At 43.7% G+C, this 14349-nt stretch overlaps 1 protein-coding gene across 1 annotated transcript in view; it reads right to left on the bottom strand.

Moving 5' to 3' along the window:
- The window catches only part of LOC145343225 (ankyrin repeat and death domain-containing protein 1A-like), a 50638-nt gene that overhangs the window by 22373 nt on the left and 13916 nt on the right, over nt 1-14349 (bottom strand). The window contains exons 7-12 of the mRNA XM_080189305.1: nt 11639-11737; nt 9855-9953; nt 8227-8325; nt 8007-8105; nt 7012-7110; nt 1717-1812 (exon numbers count right to left, since the gene is read on the bottom strand). Of these exons, the coding sequence (XP_080045431.1) occupies nt 1717-1812; nt 7012-7110; nt 8007-8105; nt 8227-8325; nt 9855-9953; nt 11639-11737 (591 nt within the window). The remainder of the gene's footprint in view (nt 1-1716; nt 1813-7011; nt 7111-8006; nt 8106-8226; nt 8326-9854; nt 9954-11638; nt 11738-14349) is intronic.

Below are 14349 nucleotides of genomic sequence, written 5' to 3'. Positions count from 1 at the left end.
AGATAGTGCGACATGAACCCAAGATCCCAGTTGAGGCCGTCCTCATGTGTGTGGAACTTGGCTATCAGTCTCTGCTCAGCGACTCTGCGCTGTCGTGTGTCGTGAAGGCCGCCTTGGAGAATGCTTACCCGAAGGTCAGAGGCTGAATGCCCGTGACCACTGAAGTGTTCACCAACAGGGAGAGAACACTCTTGCCTGGTGATTGTCGAGCGACGTTCATTCATCCGTTGTCGTAGCGTCTGCATGGTCTCCCCAGTGCACCATGCCTCGGGGCAGAAGCATGGTACGTTGGGGAGACCATGCAGACGCTACGACAATGGATGAATGAACATCACTCGACAATCACCAGGCAAGAGTGTTCCCTTCCTGTTGGCGAACACCTCAGCAGTCACGGACATTCGGCCTCTGATCTTTGGGTAAACATTCTCCAAGGCGGCCTTCATGACACACGACAGCGCAGAGTCGCTGAGCAGAGACAGATAGCCAAGTTCTGCACATATGAGGACGGCCTCAACAGGGATCTTGGGTTCATGTCACACTATGTGTAACCCCCATGACTTGCCTGGACTTGCAACACGTCACTTACTGTCCTGTCTGGAGACAATACACATCTCTTTAACCTGTGCTAATGCTATCTCCACTCCCGTTGTCTGCACCGTTAAGACTTGAATAGCAGATTAGCTGTAAAGACTGGCATTCTAGTCAGTATTCTGTAAACTGTGTGTGCCTTTATATGCCCTGTTTCTGATCAGAACTTTCCACTCACCTGACGAAGGAACAGCGTTCCGAAAGCTTGTGGATTTACTATCAAATAAACCTGTTGGACTGGTGTTGTGAGACTTCAAACTATGAACCAACCATGGCTACCTGATAACAGCCGTCTCACTTTACAGCCAAAGGCCACCTATTGGTGATCTACCTGGAAAAAGTTATGCATTTGTGTAAGTTGATTCCCCAAACCTTGGCATGAATACGCTGTGGCAAAGATTTGATCACAGAATCATATAATTCTTACAGTGCAGAAGAGGTCCATCGATTCTACACCGACTCTGACAGAGCATCTTACCCAGGCCTATTCCCATAACCCCACACATCTTCCATGGTTAATCCACCTAACCTACATATCTTGGGACACTAAGGGACAATTTAGCATAGTCAATCCACCCAAGTCCCACACATTTGGGATGAATTGTGCCTTGATGACAGATCTCCCCCTGTCCACCAGCTCACCAACAGGATAACAGGAATAATGGGACATTCTTTGACCCGGGGGAAGTTCTCTTGGGGGGAAAATGGCGACAGGATGACACAGTGCTTAGCAGTGCTGCCTGACAGCACCAGGTTCAATTCCTGGCTTGGGTCACTGTTTGTGTGGAGTCTGCATGTTCTGCCCATGTCAGGGTGGGTTTCCTCCAGGTGCTCTGGTTTCCTCCCACCGTCCAAAACACGTGCTGGTTAGGGTGCATTGGCCATGCTAAGTTCTCCCTCAGTGTACCTGAACAACGCCAGACTGTGGTGACTTGAGGATTTTCACAGTAACTTCATTGCAGCGATGATGGGAGCCTACTTGTGACACTAATAAATAAAATTAACCTTAGCAAAGCCACCACAATGAAGTGTTAAGAAAACAAAAGTGGGAAAAATATAAAAAAGATTAGCTTAAGTTTTGTTTCTGATGAACCTGAGTCTTGGAGTAATGGCTGTAAAGTGACTCACTTCTTTCCAACTGGCATATCTTTCTGCTTTGATGATCATATCCACAATAATGATGTGGTTGACTCTTGCTGCCACTCCCAGTGGAGTTTTACCTTGCTGCAGAACAAGAAATTAGAAGCTGAAATATTTACTTCAATAAATTATACTTCCTGTACCACTGATTATTGGCATTGTAATGTTTAGCAGCAGTGCAACCATATTTGATATATATTTTCTCAAATTAGTCGTAAACAAACAACCCAAGGACTCTATTAACGTATCTATTCACTTAAGCATGGAAGTGATGATTACTATAATTTTAAATATCTCGCCTCACTAGGGAATCTAACTGATCATTTCTAAAAGTGACATCTTTCTTGGATTAAGTGTAAAAAAATAGTCTGCTTATATTAATCTCTGAGAATTTGTAGCCGAATGGAAATCTTGTACAAGGTGTTAATGATTGGGTATCGCCATGGACTAACATACAGTCCTCTCTGCCATGAGCTTCAATTATATCTGGAATAAATCATAGAATCCCTACAGTACAGCAGGAGGCTATTCGGCCCATTGTGTCTGCACCTACCACAATCCCACCCAGGTCCTACTCCTGCAACCCCACACATCTACCCTGCTAATCCCCCGATAATAGGGTCAATTTAGCATGGCTAATCCACCCAACCCACATACCTTTGGACTGTGGGAGGAACCTGTAGCACCCTGGGAAACCCACGCAGACACAGAGACAAAGTACAAACTCCACACAGACAGTGACTCGAGGCCGGAGTTGAACCTGGGACCCTGGCACTGAGGCAGCAGTGCTAACCAATTTTTTCAATCAAGTCAAATTACTCCTTCAATCAGTAAATGCAAACCATTCCTAAACAACAGATCTGAACTTGCAAATTGCTGCTCCCATTTGAAGATGGCCAAATAGCTGTGATGGAATTTCCTAAAACAGCTTAGCAGGAAAGAACAAAATACACCATTTGCCTTTGTAATTATAAGAACATAAGAAATAGGAGCAGGAGTAGGCCATCTAGCCCTTCGAGCCTGCCCCGCCATTCAATAAGATCATGGTTGATCTGAAGTGGCTCAGTTCCACTTTCCCGCCTTCTCCCCATAACCCTTAATCCCCTTGCCTACCAAAAACCTATCTACCCACGTCTTAAATATATTGAGCGAGGTAGCCTCCACCACTTCAACAGGCAGAGAATTCCAGAGATTCACCACCCTTTGAGTGAAGAAGTTCCTCTTCAACTCCGTTCTAAACTGCACCCCCCCCCTTATCTTGAGGCCGTGCCCTCTAGTCCTACTGTCCTTTCTGAGCGGAAAGAGCCTCTCCACCTCTATCCTATCCATCCCATTCATCATCTTGTACGTCTCAATGAGATCTCCCCTCATCCTTCTAAACTCTAATGAGTACAAGCCTAGTTTATTCAGCCTCTCCTCATAGCTCAACCCCCTCAACTCCGGTATCAGCCTAGTGAACCTCCTCTGCACTCCCTCCAAGGCCAAAATATCCTTGCGTAAGTACGGCGCCCAAAACTGCACACAGTACTCCAGCTGCGGCCTCAACATGACCCGAATGTTGAAATGTCACCTCCCTTCTGTATCCTAATGCACCCTTTGAAATCAGGAATGCATCCATTTCTGTTTGAGCTAGTATCTGTTAAACACTGTTTTAACCCTTGATTTGCATCTCCCAGGTTTGGCATAGGTGTAAATGGAGAGAAAAAGATATCCATGGGATATCAAGGTCTTCTGCTATTGTAACTAGAACAGACAAACTTCTGTCAACAAAAGTTATCTTATTAAAGTATTAAAATGATGGCATAGAATCCATAGAGGATAGATTAAACATGGTACGTGGAAGGAGTGAACCTCATGGACTTATTCATGGTCTACTCCTTATGTTTTGCTCTCTTGGCTCTGCATAAACAATTGATCCTTATTGATTATCTTGATGTGTTCTTTGCTTTCCAAATATATTGCCTGACCTTAATGGGAACTTGACCTTACTGACCAGACACCTTCATCATAAAAATGTGTACAAGGTTGGCTTCACAGCCAAGGATGTTATCAAATGGTTGATAATCTCTGTGCAAAGAAGTGATAAGGCAAAGACAGTTGAATACATATTATTATATGGATAAAGGCCATTCAGCCCAAATAGTGCTTGCTACATTTACCCTCCAGGCTATCAAACAATCCTCATTGCATTCACCCACTCTGATCCCAAATCATTTATCCCACTTTCCTTAATCCAATTGAATGTTGGCATAGCTTCTGCCTGCAATAACTGAGTGAATTCCACTCACAGTGCTCTGTTTAAACAGGTTTCACTTGCTGTCTGTTTTTAAATGCCTTTCACTTCCAATTATAAAGCAGATCTGGAGGACTATTCATGGGATTAACAGGATGAACTTTATGAAGAATGACGCAGCCAATTATTTTTCTTTGTCTCTCAAACTGACATCAAAAACAAATGAAAAATATTCTAATTTCTGCTCATCTACTAGATAGAGTCCCAAGAAAATAACTACAAAAAGAGACAGATGTGAGGTAAAAGACAGTAGGTCTTCAAGGTTGTATTTCTAGCCTTTTTATCACAGTTAACAATTTCTAAGGGTCAGTTATGATACAGAATATTGTGTTGTACAGAGTGCTATTCAGGAAATGAAGCCAAATTATTGGGTCCCATTCACCTGCAGGACAGCACAACTGAAAAAAGATATTTCTAACTCATTTTCCCTTAGCTACAGCCTGCTGTCTAAATTAAGTGAGGTCTTCTAGTCAACTGCAAAGTCTATCAACTCAGAATTACCTACAACAATACCCAGAGCTCGTATAAAAGTCAAGAATGGTTTAGGGTGTCTTTTTCTGCATTGAGGAAGAGCACAACAAGTTGACTTTATATATTGCAGAATATCATAAAACTTTAGGTTTTCCCGAGCGTTATCTAATGATTCAAGGAGAATTCATTTCCAATTTGAGACCAAAATGAGAAGGAATTTCTTTTCTCAGAGAATCGAGTGTCTTTGGAACTCCTTGCCTCAGAGAGCTGTGGGGACAGAGTCCTTGTATATATTTGAGAACACGATAGATTTTTGATCGGGAAGGGTTACAGGGAAAGGGCAGAAAAGTGGACATGAGGAATGACAGATTAGCCATGATCCTATCGAGTGGCGGAGCAGGCTCGAAGGGCTGAACAGCCTACTCCTGTTCCTATTTCTTATGGTTTTATGGTCTTAAGTTGCAAGTTATAGGAATAATGCACCAAATCTTGGATTTTACTTCAACATCCAGGCTGGAGTTGATAAATGTCAGTTAACATTGCCATACAATTGGGAAGTAATCACCATTTCCAACAAGAGAGAATGTAACCATCTCCCCATGTCATTCAATCACATTACTGAAACTCCATCAACTATCTGGACATCACCATTGCCAGAAAGATAATTGGACCAGCCATGTAAATACTGTACTCCAGAAACAAGACAGAGGCTGGGGATCCTGCCAGGAGTAATTCATCTCTGAACCCTCCAAAGCCTCTCCACCACCTACAAAGCACGGGTCATCCAGACTCTCCATTTGTCTGGATGACTGCAACTCCAACAACACTCCAGAAATCCGGCACCTTCTAGGACAAAGAATCCCAGCACTCCAGAAACTGCTGTAAACATTCATTCACTCCAGCACTAACACACCAAAGAAAATTTTGCAGCACTTTCTAGACTCTGTCAACTGAAGGACAAGGACAGAGAAACATCAGCACCTCCATGTTCTTTTCCAGGTCATACGATCCTGACCCGGAAATTTATCACTGTTGTTGCTTGATCATTTTACTAAAGGTCCTAACAGTATTATCATAGAAAGCATCATCATAGAAACCCTACAGTGCAGGAGGCCATTCAGCCCATCCAGTCTGCACCAACAATCCCAACCAGGCCCTTTCCCCATTACCCCACATATTTACCTCACTAATCCTGCTAACCTACACATCCTGGGACACTAAGAGGCAATTTAGCATAGACAAATTGCACCTAACCTGCAGACCTTTGGACTGTGGGAGGAAACTGGAGCACCCGGAGGAAACCCACGCAAACACAAGGAGAACATGCAGACCCCACACAGACAGTGAGCCAAGTCAGGAATTGAACGAGTGCTAACCTCTGTGCCACCGTGCTGCCTTAGGAGAGTCCCTGCAACAATTCTGAAAGATAATTAGGGATGGACGATGCATGTTGGCCTTATCAGTGATGCCCATGTCAAATGAATGAACAAAAGAGTATTGGGACATATATAGCGAGTGACTATCCTCATTTTGATTAAAGTTGGATCCAAGTGATGCACCCAATATGAAGATGGGAATTGAATTAAGCCTCTGCGGCAGACTTGGTGAAGCTGTACCTGACCCAGGTGGCTCCACTCTTCTCCCACAACACCACAGATGAGTTACCAGTTAGTCTCTGCTCATGCATGGAAGCAGAAGTGGCAGAACTGCCACGGAGGGTTAGGTTCTTCCTATGTGGTTTCAGAGAATGCTGCAGGTCAATCCTCTCAGAGTGCCCCCAGCCGAGAAACTTATGAGAAATAAACTAACAACTAGTTATCTCAGCTGCATTAATCCAGGCAAGTGGGGAATATTTTATCACACTCCTGACTTGTGCTTTGCAGATGCTGGACAGGCTTTGGGGAGTCAGGAGTTACTCCCTACAATATTCCTAGCCTCTGACCTGCTCTGGTAGCCACAGTATTTATATGGCTAGTCTGGTTCAGTTTCTGGTCAATGGTAAGTCCCAGAATAACTCAGTGACGGTAATGCCATTGAATGAGAATGAATGATTAGATCCTCTCTTGTTGGAGATGGTCATTGTCTGGCATGAATGTTACTTACCACTTGTCAGCCCAAGCCTGGATATTGTCCAGATCTTGCTGCAGTTGGATATGAACTGCTTCAGTATCTGAGGAGTTACGAATGGTGCTGAACATTGTGTAATCATCAGCTGACATCCCCACTTCTGACAATATGAAGACAAACTAATAAAAATTTCCTCAGGGCCCAGGATTGACAGAACATCTGAAGCAGCTTCAACACTTACTTACTCATGACATGGCCTTTGGCAAGTGTTGACCTTCCCATAGGTCAACTTTGCCTTTTAAATCAACAGCGAACCCACATGACTGTCCATTTTAACATTGATTAATTAAATGCTGACCACAACCTGTGTTGAACTGTAACAGATGTATCTCAACTCTATTTCCAAATCTCACATCCCATCCGATACTTTACATTGGGTCTGGTTAACAAACCTTGTCCTTTTGTTTTAAATCTGTGTCAGCTTTCAGCAGCAGATCCACCAAGTCAGTTCTTCCAAGTTCAGCCGCCAGATGCAATGGGTTCTGGTTCCTCTGGAGAGCAACAGGAGATTCATTTGTCTCAGAATGCTCTAAGTGATTCCCTAGGCCACAATACCAGGTTTGTGATTCATTATTTTCCCACTGCCCTGCTGTTGACCCAGAACATATTCATTCTGGAATGTTGGGATTGTTTCAGAGATGATGTACCCCACAGGAAATGAGAACCAAAGATACTGGCACATCTCTCAACGTACGATGGGTCAGCAAGGAGAGACATTGGGTTATGGGGCCAGAGGATTCGGTCAGCTGTTTTGGAGTTTCCCCAAAGCAGCTCTTTCTGATAGGTATGAGAAATTGTTTAGAAACTATTTTCTTGCTTGTTCAACCGATGTTTGGTTCTGGTACTCAATCCTTCAAGGAAAGAGCAGACATTGTTAAAGCCCAAAGGCCGGTCATCAATTAGCTTTTAATTTAATGGGTTTAGATTTGACCCATTAATCCCAAATAAATATTGTAAAAAGAACAATTTTGTGGCCAAATTCAAATGGCCTGAACGTTAGTTCCTTCAACACATTCACTAAATTTTCTTAGAATCCCTGCAGTGCAGGAGGAAGCCATTCGGCCCATCAAGTCTGCACCTAGCACAATCCCAGCCAGGCCCTATCCCCATAACCTTATGTATTTACCCTTCTAATCCCCCGACACTAAGGGACAATTTAGCATGGCCAATCAACCTAACCCGCACATCTTTGGACTGTGGGAGGAAACCGACACAGACACAGAGAGAACGTGCAGGTTCCGCACAGTGACCCAAGCCGGGAATTGAACCCGGGTCCCTGGCGCTGTGAGGCAGCAGTGCTAAACACTGTGCCACCGTGCTGCCCTATTCCCCGTAACTGTGACACATGTCTGAACCCAAACAGAATGATTAGCTTTTAAAGACTTACCTCATCTAAAAGATTAACATCACACTCGGATTCCACAAGGAGCTGTGCGACTGTGATGTGCATGTTCTTAACAGCTATATGTAGAGGGGATTCCTTTCTCTGCGAGTGGGGTTGGAGAAAGAGAAGTACAGGGCTGAATCATAGTGTCACTGTTATGGCACTTGTAAATCTGTGTCGAGGCGTGATTTCTTCCCTCACTTCCACAGCCTATGGTACTTACATTATTTTGATCATTGCAATCAATGCCAGCATTAAGGAGGACCACAGTCATGTCGTTATCACCTCTCTCGGCTGCGATGTGCAAGGGACTCATGTTGGTCTGAAAGGGAATTAAGCACCGTCATATTTTATTTCCAAATGAACCACTGTGATTCACTTCAGTGAGGCTGCTGCCCACCCGCCAACTCTCAACCTGCCTTGCCATCAATGTTTTGCTGGGATCTCAGAAAAGATCACATCTCTCCTTAAATTTTCACCAACACATGGGGATTGGGTGGAGTGGGGGAATCTCTGGACTCTCGTAGAGTCATAAAGGTTTATAGCATGGAAACAGGCCCCTCGGCCCAACTTGTCCATGCTGCCCTTTTTTTTTAAAACCTCTAAGCTAGTCCCAATTGCCCACATTTGCCCCATATTTCTCTACACCCATCTTATCCATGTAACTGTTTAAGTTTCTCATGGTGGGAGGTGGCACACTGTTGGCCGCCGGTAGAATCTTCTGGTCCTGCCGCTTCCGTGGGGGTTTCCCGGGAAACCAGCAGCGGGGGGTGTGCCAACGGCGGGACCACAAGATCCCACCAGCAAGAACAGCCGGAGAATTCCAACTCATGTTTTCAATTTCAAAACTGATGTCCACATAGCTTAGGCTACAGGGCTCGCCCCAGTAACATTCAATGACTACACACTACCTCTGAAGGGGTTTTAAACGAGGACTGCAATGTTGTGGTTTAATCCCTTTTTTTTTAGAGGAATGATTTCAGTAGCATTACAGACGTCGATGTGTTAAAGCAGCTAACTTTACTCCAATAGGAAAGTGGGTGCCTGCCTCATCAATTTTGGAAAACAAAATTAAAAATTAATCTCATCAGCTTGGACCTCTCAGCCAACGATTCTTAAAATTCTCTACACAGCCCTTTCCCTCTTTCGTCTCACCCTCCACTGCCCCCTCTTCTTCAATCACTTCTGCCCACCCTCCTCCACCACCACCCTCTCTCCTCCCACTCTCCTTATCCCGTCTCATCACACCACTTCCCCTCTCAGATCTCCCTCCTCTCACCACCCCCCCACCTTCTCCTGCGTAATGACTTTAATCAGGCAGTTGAGGTGGGGCCTATTTGATTATGAACTCCTTGATTAAGGGCCACATTGATGCATTTCTGCGCCTCTTGCTCTGTAGTTAACCAGGAGTGTCAGTTCCTCTGGGACTCCCAGTGTAGGTTGCTAACGGAAAGCACTCTGTATGCTGGAATCAGACTTGTAAATAAAGGGATCTTGGTGAAGGGACTTCTGCTTCCTGTGATTCCCTCTCCTTAGACCCATCCTCCCCTCCTTCCTCCCTCTCCCCACATTTCATTTCTGCTCCTCAGGATTTGAAGCAAGCTGTCAAAAATCATTTTCAGAAAATGGGCGACTGGTCTGCAACAGTGTGATAGACACTGGCAACTCTCCCTAGTCATATCAGCGAGGCCTGGGCAGGGCTTCTGCCCTCCAGTCAAGGAGCTAAAGGAATCTCAGTCCCCATGCCTCCAATTTGCTTTGATCCAAGGGATAAATGTAGAGATGAAGCCTCAAGTCAGATAAATGACACAGTATGTTCTTTTCTGCAGGCTTACAAAGGGTTCGAGGTACCTTTGGTAAAATATTGATGTCGCTTCCTGCTTCCAGGAGCAGTTTCACACATTCCTGGTGATTTTCAACAGCAGCCAGGTAGAACGCAGTCTCACCTTCCTGTCAGTAGTGCAAAGATGTTAGTGTATTATACCAATCTAAACCTCACTGCACAACTAATTGACATATTGGGCAGCACAGTGCTTAGTATTGCTGCCTCACAGCACCAGGGACCCGGGTTCAACTTCATTGCAGTATGAATGTAAGCCTACTTGTGACTAATAAACTTTAAAGGTCTGTTTGAAGTTTGCACATTCTCCCCTGTCTGCGTGGGTTTCCTCCAGGTGCTCTGGTTTCATCCCACAGTCCAAAGATGTGAAGATTAGGTTGATTGGCCATGCTAAGTTGACCGTAGGGGGGCTAGCAGGGTAAATATGAGGTTATGGGAATACAGCCCAAGTGGGATTGTGGTCAGTGCAGACACGACAGGCCGAATGGCCTTCTTTGGTACTGTAGGGATTCTATGATTGAGAGATTAGGAAGTGAGCCATTTCATGCTTGTGCCTATCCTGCCATTCAATGAGATCATGGCTAACCTGTGATCTAATCCTATTCACATGTCATTTCCTCATTAATACCTTTGTAACTATCCTCGTAGGGGAATTATTAGAGAAATTATCAAACTTACTAAACGACCCATGAAGAAATAACCATCACAATTTCACTTTTCGTAATATTTACTTCAGCACAAACAGAAATCAATATAAAATTAAACATGAATTAACAGGCAAATCATAGCCGGTACAGATTATAAACTACACATGGAGGTACAAGAACTATCTCAGGAGGATACAAGCATTTACATCACTTTTTTTTTGCATGTGTCACCCTGTGCAATCTCTCAGTCTTTCCACCTCAAACTCTGGTATGTTGAATCTCTAACTGTTCTCACTCTGTGGATTTGGTCATCACAGACTTTCTATTGCGTAGAACCATAGAATCCCTACAGTATAGAAAGAGGCCATTTGGCCCATCATGCCTGCACCGACAATAATCCCCACAATCACTCTGCTAATCTAATAATAAGGGATAATTTAGCACGGCCAATCAACCTAACCTGCACATCTTTGAATCGTGGGTGGAAACGGGAGCACTCGGAGGAAACCCATGCAGACACAGCGAGAATATACAAACCCCAGACAGACAGTGATCCGAGCCGGGCCCTGGTGCTGTGAAGCAGCAGTGCTAACCACTGTGTCACCGAGCCACCCTTCAGCGATGAGTTTTCATTATTATATTTTTCCTTCAACCAGGTACTGAAAATCCAGACAATTTCCATAGGCTCGGGTCAAAGAATCAACATGAATTCTAATTCCAGTCCCTGCGATAACTCAACGTTTTAAAGCCAGAAATAGGATTGAATTCACGCCATGGCATGTGTCAGAAATGGATTACGCCATGTACACAAACACGATATATAAATAACGCACAGTTTCTGTTACACACATACGCACCGACTGAGTCAGGAGCAGAAGGTCAAACACGTTCTTTAGAAAAATCACATGAATATTTCCTTTAAAACACAGATTACGGATGGGCCATGAATGTGGCAAGTCACACCCTTGAAAGTAAGCAATGGCAACAGTGAAACTATTTAAAAGCAATAATGATGTATCAAAAAGGGCAATCTGCCATGTCCAAGACCATTTTCTCTTTAATTGGAAAGACACATGAGGATTAAGTGTGTTTATGCAATCATTTTTTGTTAATGGCTTTTAGATAACAACTTCCTTCCAACAGCCTACCTCATTTCCCTCATCTATTAGGTTCCATTCTGCCAGCAGCACCTCCAGCATTGCTTTGTGACCGTTCTTAGCAGCAAGGTGCAAGGCCGTGTTACCTTCCTGCAAAATAACAGCAATGATTTCTTCCTATTAATTCAGATCAGGAAAATCAACACTTTAATGAGAAAAGGCTGCCTGCTGCCATTCAATGAGGTTTCATGAGCTGGGACTAACTGGGTCGCTGCTCGAAGAAACCCGCAAATACAACGGGTTGAGTGTCTTTCTTCAGCGCTGTATGATTCTGTTTCAAAAGAGAAGAAACAGGCTGTGTGAAGATAAACTAGAGAGAGAAAGGATGGAAATACTGGAAAACTGAAGGATATTCCTGATGGTGGGGGACTCCAGAACAAGGGATCACAGCCTGAGGATTCAGGGTAGACCAGAGATGAGGAGACATTTCTTCACCCATAGAGTGGTGAGCCTGTGGAAGTCGTTACCACGGGAAGTAGTTGATGCCAAAACAGTGAACGTATTCAAGAGGCGGCTGGATATAGCACTTGGGCTAAATGGGGTCAAAGATTGTGGGGAGAAAGCAGGATTAGGCTATTGAGTTGGACAATCAGCCATGATTGTGATGAACAGCAGAGCGGGCTCTAAGGCCTGCTCCTATCTTCTATGTTTCTATGTAAAATACACAGCAGGTCTGTCAGTATCTGTTAAAGGAGGAACAGGTTAGCAGTTCAGGTTGTGGACTCTTTATCAAATCAGGCAGAAGATTGACACTTGAAGCATGAAACAAGATCTTCAGTTTATGGAGACCAGTGAACCTGTTGAGTATTTCCAGTCCTCTCTGCTTCAATTTGATGATAAACCTGACTGAATAATCACAATAGTAAACATACTTCTGTTGTTTTCTTTACATTATAGACAATAAAGTAAAAGAGGAGTAGGCCAGATCTGATTGTGGCCTCAACCCAACTTTTCTGCCTCTTCCCCCTAACCTTGGATTCCCTTCAAGATATTCGATGGCCAACCTCCACTGATGTCTGGGGTAGAGAATTTCAAACTGAATCACCCTCTGGGAAAGTAATTCCATCTTAAATCAATCTTAAATGGGAGCTCTTACTTTTAAACTGTGTCCCCAGTTCCAAATTACCCCACAAGAGGAAACATCCATTCAGTATTGATACTGTCAAACTTACTCAGAATCTTACATGTTTCATTAAAATCACCTCTCATTCTTCTGTCTCCAATGAGTAAAGACCCAATCTGTTCATCCTTTCCTCATAAGACAACTCCATCATCCCAGGAATCAGCCTAATGTACCTTCTTTGAAGTGCCTCCTATGCAAATATATTCCTCCTTAAATAAGGTGACCAAAGCCCTTTATGAAGCAAGCGTTCCCTACTTTAAACTTCATCCACTTTCCAATGAAGGCAAACATTACATTTACCTTCTGAATTACTAACTGCCAGCTAACTTGCGTTTCATTTACGAGGATACCCAGATCCCTTTATACCTCAGCATTCTGTGGTGTCTCTCCATTTAAATAATATTCTGCTTTTCTGTTCTTCCCACTGGATAAACTCACATTACCATTTCATGCTCCATCCGTTCAATGTTTGCCCACTCGCTCGACCTGTATCCCTTTACAGGTTCTTTTTTCTTCCTCACAACCTGCTTTTTCACCAATCTTTGTAACATCAGCAAATTTGGCTACGATACAAACATTCCTCCAGGTCATTGATGTAGGTAATTGTGAACAGTTGCGGCTCCAACATTAATTCCTGCAGCCTTCCACAAGCTGCCGTTTGCCAATCTGAAAATAACCCATTTATCCCGACTCTACATTTCCTGTTATTTAATCAATCCTCTATCCATTTGGCTAATATATCACCAACACTGTGAATTCTTATCTTTTGTAATAATCTTCTATGAGGCACCTCATCAAACGACTCTTGGAAATCCAAATATACTACATTTACTGTTTCCCCTTCATCCAATCCTGTTTGCTAGACTCACAAAGAACTCTAATAAATTCATCAAACACGATTTTACTTTGATAAAACAATGCTGTTATGATTTTCTAAATGTTCATAGGTGTGTGCTCTGCTGGCAAGGTCTTCCCTAACTGCCCTTGAGATGGTGGCAGACAGCTTCCTTCTTGAACCACTGCAGTCTATATGGTGTAGGTACACCCATAGAGCTGCTAGGGAGGGAATTCCAGGATGATGATCCAGTGATAGTGAACGAGCAGTGATAAATTACCAAGTCAAGATTGTGAGTAGCTTGGAGGAGAAGTCCCAAGCGGTGGTATTCCCTGTTTCTGCTGCACTTTTCCTTCTAGATGTTGGTGATTGTGGTTTTGGAAAGTGCTGTTCATAATGTCTTGGTGAGTTCTGCAGTATATCTTATACATGGTATACATGGCTGACATTATGAATCGGTGGTGGAGGGAGTGAATGTTTAAGGTGGTGAATGGATGCTAATCAAGCGGGCTGCTTTGTCCTGGATGGTGTTGGACTTCTTGAGTGTTGTTGGAGCAGCACTCATCCAGGCAAGTGGAGAGTGTTCCATCACACTCCTGATTTGTGCTTTCTAGATGATGAAAGACTTTGGAGAGTCAGGAATAAAAAATGACCCAGATACCACACAAATATCTATAGGAAACCTACCCAGAGCTTTCAGGCTTTTGATAATGATCATTTATGATTGTAAAGAAGAGAGGGGAA

The sequence above is a fragment of the Carcharhinus amblyrhynchos genome, chromosome 5 (assembly GCF_965287045.1).
Source record: "Carcharhinus amblyrhynchos chromosome 5, sCarAmb.v2.hapA, whole genome shotgun sequence".
In the NCBI taxonomy this organism is placed as follows: domain Eukaryota; kingdom Metazoa; phylum Chordata; class Chondrichthyes; order Carcharhiniformes; family Carcharhinidae; genus Carcharhinus; species Carcharhinus amblyrhynchos.
Note: the sequence above shows the minus strand (reverse complement) of the source record. Positions and strands in the feature narration are given on the sequence as shown.